Source organism: Agelaius phoeniceus, chromosome 6, assembly GCF_051311805.1.
Source record: "Agelaius phoeniceus isolate bAgePho1 chromosome 6, bAgePho1.hap1, whole genome shotgun sequence".
In the NCBI taxonomy this organism is placed as follows: Eukaryota; Metazoa; Chordata; class Aves; order Passeriformes; family Icteridae; genus Agelaius; species Agelaius phoeniceus.
This window is the reverse complement of record NC_135270.1, coordinates 32631379-32648891: the sequence shown is the minus strand read 5'-3', so window position 1 is coordinate 32648891 and position 17513 is coordinate 32631379. Positions and strand designations below refer to the sequence as shown.

Here is a 17513-nt window from a genome sequence, read left to right as displayed (position 1 = left end):
GCATATTACAGTGATAGCTGGGGGAAGACAGGCAAGAATATGAATGGAAAGGGTGTGAGACAGCACAACAATATAGTTACCAGGCAATATGCTCTTGAGAAGTATTAGCAATTCTCTATCACCTGCAAAATTGCTGAGGGCACTCTGTCCTGCCATTAATAAAAAATTAAATGGCATTGACTTCAATCCTTGGGATACAACACTAGTGACTGGAACCACAAGTATGTATTCACTTTATCTTCTGAATAAATGCTTGAAAACTATCAAGTCCTGTTAGGAATTATATATTTCTTCCTCAGAGTGCTCTGAGAAGCTTCCTTACTTTGTACTGCGATAAACAAGTTTTCCACAACAACCCATTTTTCCACTTTTGCAGCCTTTTGGAGGCAATTTGTGCACTGTATCAGCTGACATATAATTCTTCCTAAATTCACAACTTTCTCTCTCTTAGGACACTGGATAATGTCTAAATATAATTTCTTCATCTCTCTCCCTTTTGTCATCTATTTTGGCTGCCTGCCATTTTAAGAAATTATAATTTGTATCTTTTTTTACAAGTTCACAGAAGATTCTTCATGGTCATTACCCATTTTAAGTGCTATAATCATGCCCATGTGTTGTCCTTTGCACAACCATATGATTATTTATTTTATTTGAAATGCACAGCTATCTGCAAATTTCCTTTTAGACGAATGAGGAAATTATTCTGTATATATTTCTGAAATTCAGTGTAATATAATTTAAAAAATTAATCATACTTTCTTAAAGATTTCCCTTAAAGATAATCCTTTTGATAAGAAATGTTGTATTAGAAATTTTTGTTTTACCAAAATTTTTTAGTCTTTCTGATTTCAGACTCTTAAAACTGTTCATTGATATTTATCATTCTTCTGAAAAATTGTGATGGTTTTCATATCCATTAAAATTGGAATTACACTATATAAACTTTTTATGCAATCTTTATTTTGCTATTGTAGCAAATAAACCATACATGGTTATTGATGTGATTTTAAAGCTGTTCAGTATTACAGTTGTCGTGTATGTACTGTCAAAAAGATCTGGATTATACAAGATTTTATTCTATTTTTCACATTCCACATTTTTTCATGTTGTTGTATTTTTGTGTCATCATGTAATTAGGTATCTTCAGAAAGAGAGAGTGCTAACCTTTTTTCATTAAAAAACCCCTATGACTGATAAAATAATGAGCTATATTGTTAGATTCTTAGGTTAATTTCCCAGAATATAAAAAATCTTGGGAAAAAAATACTGTTCTCATTCTGGTTTATAGCTATTTTTAGAAACATACTTCTAAGCATATGAATAAATTATTACTTCTGTATTGCAGGTTGTTACCTACCTGGCAGGTTGTGGCCTGCAGAGCTGTCCAGTATTGCTGGCTAAAGGATATCCAGACATTGGATGGAACCCAATAGAGGGTGAACGTTACCTGTCATTCTTACGATTTGCAGTTTTTGCTAACAGTAAGTCTAATTTCTTGGCATCCAGATTCCACTAAAAGGTTTCCTTTAAATCAATTTCCTGACCATCAAAATATGTTAAATCTGAAGAGAGGTTAATGCATACTCTCCTCATTACAAACACAAGACTATTGGTGTATGCTTATTATTGTAAATTTTTTTGAATCTTCATAGTTAGCTGTATTTTTTCTTAATTTTTTTTTTTTTTTTTTTTTTTTTTGCAAATCACATAATTGAGTAGATTAACCTGCAGCCATGATAGTGAATCATGTTAAGAATTCCTTGGAACAGGAAGACCAGGAATAGGGGTTACATCAATATATTCTTGTCACTTCTCTGTGAGAGAAGTCTTTGCCATGCTCTAGCATGTGGTCCCTCCTATGGGAGACAATCCTCCACAACCTTCTCCAATGTGAGTCCATCCCATAGGCAAAAATTCTCCACAAACTGCTGCAATGTGGGGCGTTTTTCCATGGCATGCAGTCCTTCCAGGACAGGCTGCTCCAATGTGAGTTCCCCTACCAAGAAACCTGACCAATGTGGGCTCCACTCTCCACAGGTCTGCAGGTGACTCGGCCAGGAGCCTTTTCCAGCACAGGTCTCCCACGGGTTCACAGCCTCCTCTCAGGCATCCCTGTGCTGCAGTGCAGGTCTCCTCCATGAGGTCTCCTCCATGGGCTGCAGGTGGATGTCTGCATCCCTGTGGACCTCCATGGGCTGCAGGTGGATGTCTGCATCCCTGTGGACCTCCATGGGCTGCAGATGGATCTCTGCATCCCTGTGGACCTCCATGGGCTGCAGGTGGATCTCTGCATCCCTGTGGATCTCCATGGGCTGCAGGGGCACAGCTGCCTCACCATGATCTGCACCACGGACTGCAGGGGAATCTCTGCTCTGTCACCTTAGGATGAGGACTTGATTTCTATTTCGCAACAATTAGGGGAAAATGCAGTTTTCTTCTGACTTAAGAATACCTTTCAGGAGAAAATATGTGTAGTGCTTTTTGGTCCTCAGGTGAAAGTGTTGAGGAAAATGCAAGTGTTGTTGTCAAGCTCCTCATTCGACGGCCAGAATGCTTTGGGCCAGACCTTAGGGGAGAAGGAGGAAATGGTTTGCTGGCTGCCATGCAGGAAGCCATCAGGATCTCAGAGAATCCTAGTCGTGACCTTCCTTCCCAGGCATATAAAAGAGAAGGGTAAGTAAATGTGAATGCTTGTTTGGCAAATGACAATTTAATAGCTGGTTCAATCATGCTTGCGGTATGTGGATAATAGACCCTGTTGAGTAGGGCATTAGACAAACAGGGAGAATTAGAAATTCACATCCACAAGCAGTTGTCATATGGTATTCATAAAGCATTAGCTAGATAAAAGTGGAATGCGAGTTACAGAGAGAAAAAGCCTGAAGGATAAAACAAATGAGAAGACTGCTGTGGAATGAAGCTAAAGTTAAGCTAAAGTAAAGAGGAAGGTAGAAGGCTCATGTGAAGTCAGCTATTACAGTTAGCCTGAGTGCTTACCCTAGGGACAAAAATCCTTTAGTCTGGAGCCAAAGGGATGATTATGTCTGGTGAATAGTCTCTGGATCATGTCTCTAGCTCCAGAGAAGAGCTATAAAATGTAGATTAGCAAAAATGCTTACTGTTATTTTTAACTTTTTAGTGATGAGGAGGAAGATGAAGAGGAGACTGTGCACATGGGAAATGCAATCATGTCCTTTTACTCAGCTCTCATAGATTTACTTGGACGCTGTGCACCAGAAATGCATGTAAGTTCATTCTACCACTTGCTCAGAAAATGTAAGATTTGTAAACATAATTGAAAAACAATTTGTAAACATGTCTCACTAAACCTTTCTCTATTCAAAGCCTTCTTCCCTTCAAATGGTAGACTTTATGGTTTCTCGCTGTATCGAAGTAGACACAAGCTGCACGATGTTTATAAAGAACCATGGTCTTTTGATTCCTTTATGCTTTTTTATTTATGTAAAATTTTGGTAATTTTTACATGACTATGAAATCAAAGCAAATATGAACTACAAGTGTTGCACAATTAAGTGACCAGTATAATAACTTCTGAAATTGACCCTTTATTATTCTCTAGAAAGCCATAAAATAATTTTTATAAGAATGTGATAGAGGGCTGCTTTTTGTGCGCATTCATTCTTGGATAAATTGAATTTCTGTACATTTTCTTCTGGTGTTTGAAATAAAATCATATTAATACAAATATTTTGAGGAAAACTTTCTTATGTCCTCAATACTAAATTTGTTAACTGATAAATTTTTCTAACAGCTTATTCAAAGTGGAAAAGGGGAAGCCATCCGAATCAGGTCAATTCTTCGATCCCTAGTGCCAACTGAAGATTTGGTAGGGATTATAAGTATACCACTAAAGTTGTCCACAGTTAACAAAGGTAACTTCATACTTTTATTAGACCATTTATTTTTTATGAAAGTCTTTTGCCACTTTAGTCTTCAAATGAAAAACAGAGCAGTTTTGTTAGTTGAATGTAAGCAGAGAACTCTTCAAATTTTTATTAGATCTGCATCAATTAGAGCTGCTCCAGTGGCACAGATATTTGCTCCTGTAGAGCAGAGAATGTAAGAACGTAAGAAATACTTTAAAGGATCACACCAATGGGCCAATACTTTGTCTCCAGCAGTGGCTTTAGAGACATTAACTCCTTAGATAAAATAATTTTAAGCTTGGCTCAGTCCCTTTGTATTTCCACATTGTCCAGTCATCTGTAGAATATTTTACCATTAATTTCTAAGCTTTCATTTAAGAGTGAAAGATAATTAAATTGCAAAATAATAGGGGTTTCTAAAGAATAAAAACTTTCTGTTCTAACAGATTATTTTTCAGCATAGAACAAAACTGAAGAATGTAGTTTCCTTTGAGTATGTGATTTTACATATTAAATGTAATTGTAATGGGTTTCATTGCCTTGGTGTTTCTCGTTTTATCGGTTATCTACTATTAAAAAGTGCATTGTATGTTTGTGTAGATGGCACAGTAAATGAGCCAGACATGTCTGCCAGTTTCTGTCCTGATCATAAAGCACCCATGGTACTCTTCTTGGACCGTGTCTATGGTATTAAGGACCAAAGCTTCCTCCTTCACCTACTGGAAGTTGGATTTTTACCAGATTTAAGAGCTTCTGCCTCTTTGGATACAGTACGTATTTCACTATTGAGTTTAGATGAAATGGCTCGATATAGTGGCTCTGTAAGTGTAAGAAAACTGGAATTTCAAGTCAAAACAGCCTTTAATAAAAGGCATTGTAGGCTGACTATAAAAGAAAATCAATATTAATTCACTATTAATTTATAGTGCATAAGTTTGACCTAAGCATTCAGTGTACAAAGTGTAAAAGTATTTGAAAATCTTTTGATATAGGCTTTACAGTAATTCAATAAGTACATTGAGTATAGTGCAATAGGCCTGATGATTGTTTTTATTTCATGTTTGTTTTCAATAATTACAGTGAAAATCCAGGTGTGTGAAGAAATTGAGATGCTGAGTCCTATATAAAGCTTAGTGGGGTTTTCTAACTGGTTTCAAAATAGAGGCTACATATTAATTTCTGCTGCTATTTGTTCAGAGTGCAGGGGTGCAAGGGATGGAACATAAATGGATGGCTTGAATTTCCTCTAGCTGAAAAAGAAATTACTTTAGTCCTCGTGTATATACTGGAAACATCATTAGCACCCAGCCACTCAGAGACTTAAGGACTATTACATTTTTTTATGTTTTATAGCCTTCGTATTTAGTGACCTTTATCCAGTGTGACGCTAATGCTCATTTGCTCCTTCATACAGGTTTCTCTAAGCACCACAGAGGCAGCTCTTGCACTAAATAGATACATTTGCTCAGCTGTCTTTCCACTACTCAAGAGGTGTGCTCCCCTCTTTTCTGGAACAGAGCATCATGCCTCTCTGGTTGACTCCATGCTTCACACCATATATCGGTTATCCAAGGGACGGTCCCTCACGAAAGCTCAAAGAGATGCTATTGAGGAATGCCTGCTTGCTATTTGCCAGTATGTATGATACCTGGGTACAAATTAATTTCTTTTCTGCAGGATAGGTATTTTAACAGCTTCTTTCGTTGCCTGTAGTGTAGACCTAAGAGAATTTTATTCTTACAGAAAATAAATGACCAGTGTTATCTCAGGAACTGAAATGTAGATTTGTCTGTTCACTTAGGAGGGTTCAGAAGTAGCACAACATTCTGTGATATATCCTTAGATAGTGAGATTCCTTAAGCACCTAGCACTGTTTTTTCACAATACTTTTAATGAGTGTTTTGTCTCCCAATATGTAAATTGACTTCAATTTTTATTTCATTTACATTGAACTGTATGAATTTTGCTGATGACATCTATTTTTTAAAATTGCAGCCATTTGCGTCCCTCTATGCTACAACAGCTGTTGAGAAGGCTGGTTTTTGATGTGCCCCTGCTCAATGAATACTGTAAAATGCCTCTCAAGGTAAATACTTTATTTTCTGTACATGCATCCAGCATAAAACTTGAAAAGAAAATATTGTTTTCTTGTTTTTAAAAGCAGAACAGGAAGGCTAAAGTGATGTAAAATTACTTCTGAATTGAAAATAAGTTATTGTTTTGTAGTCTTTCAAATTATATGTAATGTTTGCAAAATTTTTGAAATTGTGCCTAATGCAAAGAGTAAGGTGATTATGATATTCTGTATAGTGAGCTGTTGACTTTCCTGCAGCTTCAGCAAAAGAGTATTTCAATGTACCAATTTAAATGTCAGTGTTATCTTGAGATTTCTTCTTCTGCTATATGAACTAAAATAACTCTTGGTGGGATGCATGGTCCAGGAATGAATTTTGAGTGAAATCTAAGAGACAAGATGCAGGGAAGAAAATTCACTTTTATTTTTGAGTAATCTGTAACTGAAGCTTTATCTAGTTTTATCTAGTTTTTCTTTTGTTTTCTTTTTCTTTTGTTCTGTAAAAATAGAATTACAATTGTTAGATGGTAAATGAATCTTATTTAGAACTATTCTGTCAGGTTTGTTTCACCTTTTTTTGGGATAAAACAGCCTGATCTATGGTCTGCATCTTTTTCTGAAAGAATTGAAATTTTATCATATTTTAAAGCAGAGCTGCCATATTCACAAACATACTCTGGAGCATCATTAATTTTTGATTAAAAGTGTGGTGTAGAGGGAGTGTTTGGTCTGGTTTTTAACTATTAGTTTCCTTTCTTACACAGAATTGCAATAAAAAATAAAATGTCAAGATTCTAATCTGATACTAAATGTGATTTTTAAAATTTCTATGGGATAAGAATTTTTAGTTCTATAGAAGAAACTGGTAGAAATTTGAAATTACATGGAAAGCGCATATAAATAATCATCTATACTAGCTCTTTAACGGTACAGATTTCCTGTATGATAGTTTCATTCTGTCAATTTTTCCAGAGCTGAGCCAAGAGAGTGTACTGCACATGTCTTTTGCAGTGTTTAGAGTAACACTAAAGCAACTACAAATGACAGGAGTTAAATCAATGTGAATTTTTAAAACTTTTCGTGAGAACCTACATGTCTGGCCTTATACCCATTTCATTGTCTGTGTTTTTGTCCTGTGAGCTAGTCTGTAATCCCATGGTGAAAATTCTGAAAATTTGCTACTCCCTGTAATCATTGAGAATCCCACAGCTGGAGCTGGAGATAATACAGGCTTTATACTTTCACAATATTGGCTCTGCTGCTCTTCCAAAAAGAAAAAGAAGGAAAAAAAGACCATTATTCTGAGCCATTGGAAATGAAGAGACAGACATGAATAATACTACTCCTGTAACTGTTTAGCATAGCAGTGTTTTATTTTGTTAAATAGCAATGTTTCACAAGCATTTTTATTTCTTGAAAATCTAGCTTCTGACAAATCACTATGAGCAGTGCTGGAAATATTACTGTCTGCCTTCAGGAATGGGGAGCTATGGAATTGCAGCAGAAGAGGAGTTGCATTTAACTGAAAAACTTTTCTGGGGAATATTTGATTCCTTGTCTCATAAGGTAATGGCTACAATTCACATTACATTTATGGTGGGTGTAATGGGGTGGGTGTAAAAGCATTACAGTGATAATTTGCTGTGCCAAGATGAGAAAATTCCTGTTTTAATGGTAATTTCATCTAATATGGGAGATACAGTAATGAATGCTTTTAATGAAGTGAAAAATTGAATGCTGAATCTTGAAAGATTCTCTCCAAGCCAATGAAATTTCACATCTTTGCTTGATATACTCATAAGCTTTACACTATTAATGAGGAAATATGTATGTGTGTTTGTATATATATATATATATATATATATACACACACACATAATGTTTAATTCTCCCTGCACTAACATGTCAGTGTTGTCTACTCTCCTATCTTGGCTCTACTAAACATTTCAAATTACTTTTTACTGACATAAAATTAATTTTAATAAATATATGTACATGCTTATCAAATTGTCAGTAGATGCAGAATAAATTTACATTGACTGTTGTCAAATATATATTTGTATTTCTTTAGTTTTCCAGCTATTGCCCAGCTGAAGAGATATGATGCAATATACTATGAAATAAACACTTTTCCTTTTTTTCTGTTGCAAAACGTATTATTGGGACTTTTAAACTTACTCAGTTTTTCTCTCAGTAAGAAAAAGTTGCATTTCTGTTACAAGAAATGTCTTCCTGAGTAAACAGTTTTTGTGCTTGCTTGGGATCAAAATTTAGTCCAATGAAAAATCAGTTTTTGCTTTAGGACAATAAAAAATCCTATTCATTGTGTCTCACTGAATTTATGTTCTCTTCCTAAGCTAAAGATTTAGATGATTGCTCCACTAGACATTCTGATTTATAATATGGAATAAAAATGGTCTATGCATTATTCTGAAATGGCTTTTTAAGCTTTATTTTTATTTTAGTAACATTTACCCCTCTCTTAGTGCTTTCACAAGTTTGAAGAGTGTCAGGAGTGCCTGATGCAATCAAATGTTTCCAATTAGTGAATCTTAGATTTTAACAGATAAATTAACATGATATGTTTCTGTCAGTACTGGTGGCTCTCTATAACAACATTTTTATTTTTCTGTAAATGGTTGTTAGCCCAATGGTGGTTAGTGAGAGTTGTGTAAATCTGATCTGCTGACCTACAGTATTCTCCACCATTCTTTTCTGTTCTAAACTATTCACAGGTTTGATGTTATTAAAAATAATGAAATTAATTTGCTGCAGTAAATCAAAAATTCCTTTAATGAGCATATTTTAAAATGAAAGAGTGCAGGGTGAAAAAGAGGCAAAATGGCAATGGCTTCTGCTAATTCTGCAGGAATTAGTAATTTGAGAACTAAGGCAGTGTTTTACAGATTATCATGCTCTGTAACTAGTCAGACAAACCTTCATCCTCCCTGTACAGGCCTTCATGGCCTGAAGAAAGCTCGAGTTGAACTCATATTGCATACACATACAAAGTGTCAGCACACTCTTATGTCAATCTGAGTTGTCTTAAGAATATATCATGTTGATGTAATGAAAAATACATGTCATGCAACAATGATTTTGCTCTATGTTTGAATTTTAAATGTGACTTACTGTTTGTTTGCATCTTCTAATATTTGTACATGGCTATGGCTGCTTGGATTTCACTAACATTTTGCATGTTTTTCTGTTGGGTTTTCCAACCAGTTCCTATCTCTCCTGCAGAAGTATGATCCAGAGCTCTTTCGAATGGCTTTGCCTTGTCTAAGTGCTATAGCTGGTGCCTTGCCCCCTGATTATTTAGATACACGAATTATGTCAACTTTGGAAAAGCAGACTTCAGTGGATCCAGAAGGAAATTTTGATCCCAAACCTGTCAGCACATCCAAGTGAGTCATGTAATTCATAGCGGTTTTCTTCCCCTAAATATTTTTTATACCATTCCTTATTAACATTTTTCTCTTCTGTAGGGAGAGTTGGCTGGTGACTGACATGTTGATGGTATTAGGACTTTCAGAAATAGTACAGGGAGTTTTGCTTCCTTCTGCCAAATATTTCACTGAAACCCGTCCTGTTTACCAGACATAAATCTTATTCTTCTCAGCCCTGAAGAGATGTTAAATATTTCCATTTTATGTCTGCAGCAGAAATAGTAAATTCTATATTTATTATGTACCTGTTGTCTAATAGTTCAAATGTTTGGGATAGATAAATTAGAAACCATCATTATTTTGCATGTGCTTATGACAATTTGTACGTCACAAAAATCTGATGATTCAATTAGTCTGTAGCCCAATTTTTATAAAATCTTCATTTAATTTTGAGAATTGATCTGTAAAACATGATATGGCAAAATAAGCAGATGACATAAATGATTAAATAGAGTTTTGACTTTCCTAGTAATTTTTTGCTTCTAAAATACAGACTTTATATTCAAAAACTGAGGATCAATAGCTCAGTCTTGCTATTAAAGTCTTATCCTTCCATCATTATGCATTGTGAAACATCCATGTTAACATTATTCTTTATTAAGAATTACCAACACATTTACCTGTAGATTATGGTGAAGCAGGATTTTGTTTCTTTGCAATTGCAGTCGCTAAAAAGTGTGACTGTTATGTACTTAAAGGTTCTCTGCAAATGCCATTATAGCTATGCCTTTTTTGTAGCATTTCTTTTAAAGAACAGGGAATTACCATGCCAAATGCTTTGCCTTCATTTGAAGGGGAAGTGTTTTTGATTGGTACTATCTTTTGCTGACATTTTTTTCATAAATCAGACTGCAGTAACTTATAATTGAATGACCACAGCCCTCTCTGCTTACAGCCTTGTACTTCCTGAGAAGCTGGAGTATATTGTAAGCAAGTATGCTGAACATTCCCACGATAAATGGGCCTTTGAAAAGGTAGGAGTTATTTTAAGACTGGCAACTGTCCAGGACTAGTAAATAATTCCTTGGGTGAATATTGAAATTGAAACTGGGCAGTTTAACTGTTCAGACTGTATGGATGTCTACATATTTATTTTGGGAATATGTGGACGAAACCTCTTGCTTAGGAAAATACATTGCAATTAGTTACTTTTTCAAAGAATTTATTAGGAGAGTCTTGAGGGGACTGAAAAAGAGAGAGTCTGGTTTGGGCTGGGGGGGGGGTTTGTTTGTTTGGGGGTTTGGTGGGTTTTTCTTGTTCTTTGGGGTTTTTAAAAAAAATTAGGTAAGGATATACAGCTCTTTAGGCATCACTTTGCCTGGTAATGGTGCTTTTTGACTGGAAGTCAGAGATTTAGTTTTACTGCAGCAGCTCTATGATCTAAGAAAGTACAGCCTAGTGTAATTTTTTATTTCAGGTAAGTAGCTGTAAATTTTCTTTCTTCTTAGCTTTAATAATCCTGTTATGTACTGAATTTCTCTATAATTTTCCTAATGGGCCTGTCACTATATTGTGTTTCTGTTTTGTTATTTCTAGAAAGCTACAAGAAAAGACAATGAATTCTTCAATAATTTATTATAACAATTAATAAAAAATGCGTAGCAATTTTATGGAAATGTTGTATAAAATAATTCTCTTGTTTGGAAGGGCCTATGTATGCAAATTTGTAGAGGAAGGTACACATACTCATGCATATGTAAATATATACAGAATAATTTCAAACCATAAATTTCAGTTGCTTTTGTTTAAGGTAAAGGATTCATTAATTACATCCTTCAGTTCTTGATCTGGTAATGTTACATAGTCTTCTTTGTGTTTCTGACTTTGGCCTCCCAGAGAACTGGGACAGTACATTTATTGCATTTTGGGACAGTCAGTGCTGTCTCAGTGCTTGAGTCCTCTTGAAAGGGGCCAGTATAAGTTAGGCTCAGGACTGGTGTCATGAGACCCACTGCTCAAGGTGGCATCCCTTCTGTCTCAGGTATGTTTTGTTCCTGCACATCCACAGATGTGGCACTGAGCAGCTCTTGAAGTGGGTTAGCAGCTTGGTGTGACAAAGGAAACTGCTTAATTTGCTCTCACTCATCAGCGTTGTTCCCATCTTATTTCACTGGGGTTTGCAGTTGTCTTTTTTCTCTTTTTCAGACTAACAGTGGATGGAAATATGGTGTTTCACTGGATGAAAATATGAAGACTCATCCATTAATAAGGCCTTTCAAAACTTTAGCTGAAAAGGTAATAGAGGAAATTTCAGCTGCATTAATATGAAGTAGATTGATTTGTGTGCTTTTAAAAATCCATTTCAAATATATTCTGTTAAATGTCAGGCAGAGGAACCAACAAGAATTCTTACAGTTAATAGGTACAACTTTATGCTGAACTGATTTTTCAGTTAATCTTACACTGAGTCTTGTATAATTTACTTCCATTAGGCATAATGTTAATTGTTTCTTCATAGGCCTGGGCAAATTAGAATTCAGAAGTATCAGTAGCACAGTTTTTTCAGGCTCCCATGGATGAGGAATGACTGGCAGAAACTCCTGGACCTTAATGAAAGTGTAATTTAACATATATTAAGGCAATTTTGTCTTCTAGAAAGATGGTAGAAAAATGTAAAAAATGTGTAGGAGATGATTCAGTTGAAAATGCAGAAAAATATCTAAAGTATTTTGAATTTCTTGACTAGGCACAAATGTCTTCTAGCTGTCAGAAGAGTGAAGCAAATTTGAATTCTGTTACTTATTTTTGTAATGATTCACTGGGAGACACAAGTCAATTACCTATGTCCCTCTTCACCACATATTTCCTGTTCAGAAAATAGACATGACAAGAATCAAGAAGGATTAAAGAGGTTGAGTTTCCTAGAGGTTGAGTTTCCTAAGGTTTGTAAATTGGTTTGGAATCTTTGGAGAGGAGCCAAAGCATTTTTGGTTGCTATTGAAGCAGTTCAAGAAGAACTTTCTAAGTTGTCTGCAATTAGAACTTTTCATTATAAAAATCAGGCCTATCCCTAAAAGCTGTCATTTTGAGCAACTGGTTTATGATACAACCTGAAATACTGTTATTTAATTGATTTGAAAAGTCTTAGTATAGCATACTCAGAATTTTGCCACATATTTTCAGACTTTTTCTAACACTTTTACTTTTCAAAGGAGTGATGGAATATGGGCTGTTGCCTATTTTTTGATTGGTAACTGTGTTTATATGAAGATATGTGTAGTTCAGTAACCTTCTGTATCTGTGAGTGGATATAAATACAGGAAGACTAAAAAAAGGTCTTGAGTGCTTGATGCATTTGAAGATACATACTTGTTTAACTAATTTTTATCTCACAAGTACCATGATTTCTTTTATTATTTTTTGCTGGTGGAATTAATGAATAAGTTTCCAGGTCCAATCTACATTATTGCTCCAGGGGTCATTGCAGTGCTGTTAGTTTCTAACACTTATCCCAACAATAAATGCCACTAAGAATATTTTTTTTCATTGAAGGTATTTCAAAGCTTTTCTCTCGTGTAAAAAGAACTATATTTTGTGTTCTCATACAATATAAAAATTTTCTATAATTTTGTGGTACGTGGCACTTAGTAGAGAAGGACAGAATATTTTTATTGTGCTTCTGCTACTTACTAAATACAGAAAAAAAAAATTACATTATTTCTTCAAAGGAAAAGGAAATTTATCGTTGGCCTGCCAGAGAATCATTGAAAACCATGTTGGCCTTGGGATGGAGCCTAGAAAGGACCAAGGAGGGAGGAGAAGCAATGTTACATCAGCGTGAAAATGAAAAGCTTCGCAGCATATCTCAGTCTAGTCAGGTAAGGTAGAACACCTTGATTTTAGAAAACAAAAGACCTGTTAATTAATTTACCAATAAATTATAAACAATTATGTCAATTTTATATTCTTTTAGTGAAAAGAATCTTTTAATGGTAGAGTTCTAAGATTGGAAGTCATGTCACTGTATATAAACAGTTTGCCACACTACAGGGGGGATTCCAAAAAGCTTTTAAGACAATGAGGCTATAGGAGACCATAGATATTAATTGTATTAGAAGAACTTAAAAGCTTTTTAATATAGTCATTCAAAGAAAAAAGACGAAGCATTTAAAGTCTTTAATTTTATAAAAAAATAAATATAGCAATTTTTTTTGTTTGGTCAAACAGAAGAGTCTAACATGGGCTTTTGTTAAGGTTATAATTATGACTGACAAATTAGATTGCATATTTGATACAGTTTTGGTTTTTTTTAAATCTACAGGCAAAATTTTTAGGTGATGATAGATTATTTTTTCTGTTTGTAGATTTTTATAATCACATGTTGAGACTGCTGGTCAATATGTCTTGGAAGAGGAAAGCTGTTTAAAATTATGATGAATGTTAGGGAATTATTATTATACCCCTCAAGGTGAATTACAGACATTTGTACATAAATATAGTGGGAGTTAAGAAGCAGTGCATTGGACACAAGTCCTGGATGGAGTGTGCAAAGATGTGTCACAAGCTAATTCCTTATGTACACTTGCATCAGCACTGATCCTGTGAGCATCAGCACCTGGCACCTTAAGCCTGTGTTGGGTTCCTTCTCCACGCCCACTATTTGCTCACCAAGAGGGGCCCCTGAGCACTCTTTACAACATAATACTTCAGTATTTCTTATCCCTTCAGCGAATCTCACTCCCTTATAGGAAATTCTGCTGTCCCTGGAATCTCTGCTTCCAGCCAGTTGAACTTGTTCTGCAGTTGGGCCTTCTTGGCCAAGAAGATGCATGACAAAGACCTGACTGAGTAGAGGTTTTCAGCCCATAATTAACTTGAGCAGACATTTGAAATCACTGATTTATATGTAACCATTCACATTTACATGCACCTCTCACAGGTTTTTGAACTGGAGCTTTCTCACTTAAACCAGTTGAAGATTGTGTTCATATATTACTCACCTGATTTTTCTTAGTCTTTAATTTCCTCAAGAAAATAATTTATCTTTTTGTTGTATTGTCTCATCCTTAGCACAGAGCTCACTCAGGCTGTTCCCACATGGTTCTGTCATGTTTTGAAGGCACATCTTGTATGTCTCATGATTGGTTTCCTCTTAGGCTAAAAGCTTAGTTCTTTGCAGCTTACCACGTATTGTGAATAGAGAGATTATGTATCTGCAGCAACTTGCACGCTTCCACACTAGCAAGCCCATTCCCTTGATCATCCAGTGCCTTCAGTACATTGCAAAATAGGTGAACAGTTTCCACAAGAAAGTATAAAATTGGGAATGGTATTTGTCTAAGCAAGTCAATAACAGAGATGTTGTAATTTAATATTTGGTTCTTTTATCCAAAAATATTTTATCTGAGACTAATTTTCTTTTCCCCTGCAGGGAAATGGGTATAGCCCAACACCACTTGATCTCTCAAATGTGGCACTTTCTAGGGAGCTTCAGGTTCGTATTTGTGTTTTGCATATATTATGCTGAAAGGAATGGATGTATTTAGTTTCATTATTATTAATGAGTTGAATTTTGATAGGTTTTATGAGTGTATTTGTGACTATCATTATGATAAGCTGTTGTAGAAAGGGTGCATGCTATTTACATAGTGAAACATGAAATTTCCTCTGTTCATGCCATCGGTACTTCCTGAGTTCCCAGAAAAAAGCAAGCATGAAGCTAGGGAAGGGGCTGTCAATAGCATGTTATAATATGTGTATCATGTGCTTGTGCTGACTTCAAAGAACAGATGAATATAGAAATTCCACTTAACTATGATGTTTCTGTATCACAAGAGCGTAGACTTAAGACTGTGTAGAGTTGTGGAATTTAATAGATGTAGAATATAGAAAATATAGAATATAGAAAATAGAATAGAGTTACAGAATTTTTAATCATCACCAAATATTACATATTGTTTTTTCTGATGCTAATGTAGGGAATGGTTGAGGTAATGGCAGAAAACTACCATAATATATGGGCCAAAAAGAAGAAAATGGAGTTGGAAAGCAAAGGTAAGCCACAATCCTGCGAATCACACCAAAAAAGACAAGGAGAATGAGGGAAAAGAAACAATCTGAAAGATGACAGTGTAAGACAATGAAAAATGAATAGTTCCTTTTGTACATGAAGCAGAATAAATCTTAGAGTAGAAAAACTTACAGTTCTTTCAACTTACTAAAGGTGGAGGTAGCCATCCTTTACTGGTACCTTATGACACATTGACAGCCAAGGAGAAATCACGGGACCGTGAAAAGGCACAAGAGCTGTTTAAATTCCTTCAAGTCAATGGTATAATCATATCTCGGTAAGTTGCACATTTTTTCAGATGCTTGCTTGCATTCAGTGCCCAAACCAGCATGTTAATCTTATCTCCCTGCAGACTGGCAGTTATTAACATAATTACTGTTCAGCATGTCTTCTATCAATTAGAGCCATTCTCATGTTCAGAAAGACTCTTCTAAAACAGCATGTTCAGGCAACATTTTTAATCAGTATGTGATCATAGTAAATAAAAAGTGCAACAGTAGAGTAATTAAACAAGAGGATAATTTAAAATGTCTAAGTTAGCAGCCAGCAGTGTCAGTAAGGATCATGGGAAAATTAATCTCAGGTCTGATACTGAAACATATCTATGTAAAACTGCTTTTTAATCAAGTATTTTTAAAAAATATTGCTTTGAGTTCTGTAAAGTAATAAGACAAAGTGGCTGTATTTTGTGGGCACTAAATTCTACTCTAGCAAAAGCACAGACATCCTTAGTTTTACTGCAACTTGAATTGCTGTGTCTCAAAGTAAGCTGGTCTGTGAGGATTCTTACTGTAGTATGTTGCTTTATATGATGGAATTGTGAATTACTATACTATAACTCTCCTCTTTTATTTGATGTGAAACACCTGAACACATGGGAAACCTCAATTTTCTGGCATTAAGCATTTTTGTGAACTAAATTGTATCTATAAACAAATTTTTCTCTACATGCATTGAGTCAGATCTTTCCTATTTTCATTTATATCTACCTTTCAAGTCTTTTACTCTATTGAAAGTATACTCAGAAATTTATAAAAACCCATTTTTTGGATCTTCAAAATGTAACTTTGTTCACTTCAAGAATTAATAATATTTCTAAGAGATGAGAAAACAGTTCTAAATACACTTCTGTAGTGCTACAGAGAAAAATTCCTTCCTGCCAAATATGTAGGCTCTCAGCCTGTACCCAGAACGTAGGTATGCCACCAAATATTTTTATAACCTCCATAGTTGCTTCAGAGCCATTGAATAAGAAAAGCTGGTCTACTTAATGCAAATGAATGATCTTTTGAAACACCAGTAGAAATGCTCAAATTTTGCAGCTGCATGTGTTTGGGTCAGGAAATAAATTTTTTCAGTGTTACATCATGGGACAAATCAACTTGAAAAAGCATGTTCAAACTCTTCATTGATATGGGCAAAGAGTTTGCAGTGATTGTCTGCATCAGTTTGAATCAAGATGATCATATTTTCAGTGTTTTCTTCAGATGAATATATGCATATATATATTAAAAAAATCTTTTGAAGTACTCATTGCAATCATCACATTTCAAGATGTCATTCTTGAAAATGTTGGACTAATCATTAAAACATAGGAATTGTTTATAATTGGAAATGTATAGGCGGAACAGCATGTGTACTTCACATATACCATCTGCCTCTGTTTTTGGGTTTTTTGCTCTTTGCTGAGAACATTTTTAAAACACTTAGTGTGTTTATGACATACAGATAAATCTTTCAGGCCTTACTCAAGTATGTATTAAAAACAATGTAGTATTTTGGTCCACATCTTTTAATCTCTGCAAGCTCTTTGGATATTGTTTTTTATACTTCACAGACCTATCAACATCTTTCAATATTTAGGAAATTATGTGTAATCTCTTAGGAGCCAGGACTTCTTATAAACTGAAAAAGAAAATATTTACAGTGACCTCATTGAAAATACAGATAAGTACTTAGTCTCCTTAGTGAAAGTAAGGGAAGAGAAGATGCCTCTCAAGCATACATGGCTGTTAATTCATACTAAATAATTTGATTGCACAGGTGATAAATGAATAGAGAGTCATCAGAGCATACAAACTATTACTCTT

The 17513-nt window shown here is 34.9% G+C and overlaps 1 protein-coding gene across 1 annotated transcript in view; it reads left to right on the top strand.

Moving 5' to 3' along the window:
• The window catches only part of RYR3 (ryanodine receptor 3), a 196058-nt gene that overhangs the window by 113699 nt on the left and 64846 nt on the right, over positions 1 to 17513 (top strand). Inside the window, exons 44-58 of the mRNA XM_077180355.1 lie at positions 1349 to 1484; positions 2496 to 2676; positions 3143 to 3248; positions 3776 to 3896; positions 4491 to 4660; positions 5305 to 5525; positions 5886 to 5976; positions 7390 to 7530; positions 9190 to 9371; positions 10309 to 10387; positions 11559 to 11648; positions 13082 to 13231; positions 14785 to 14847; positions 15332 to 15407; positions 15577 to 15700. Coding sequence (XP_077036470.1) covers positions 1349 to 1484; positions 2496 to 2676; positions 3143 to 3248; positions 3776 to 3896; positions 4491 to 4660; positions 5305 to 5525; positions 5886 to 5976; positions 7390 to 7530; positions 9190 to 9371; positions 10309 to 10387; positions 11559 to 11648; positions 13082 to 13231; positions 14785 to 14847; positions 15332 to 15407; positions 15577 to 15700 — 1931 coding nt within the window. The remainder of the gene's footprint in view (positions 1 to 1348; positions 1485 to 2495; positions 2677 to 3142; positions 3249 to 3775; positions 3897 to 4490; positions 4661 to 5304; positions 5526 to 5885; positions 5977 to 7389; positions 7531 to 9189; positions 9372 to 10308; positions 10388 to 11558; positions 11649 to 13081; positions 13232 to 14784; positions 14848 to 15331; positions 15408 to 15576; positions 15701 to 17513) is intronic.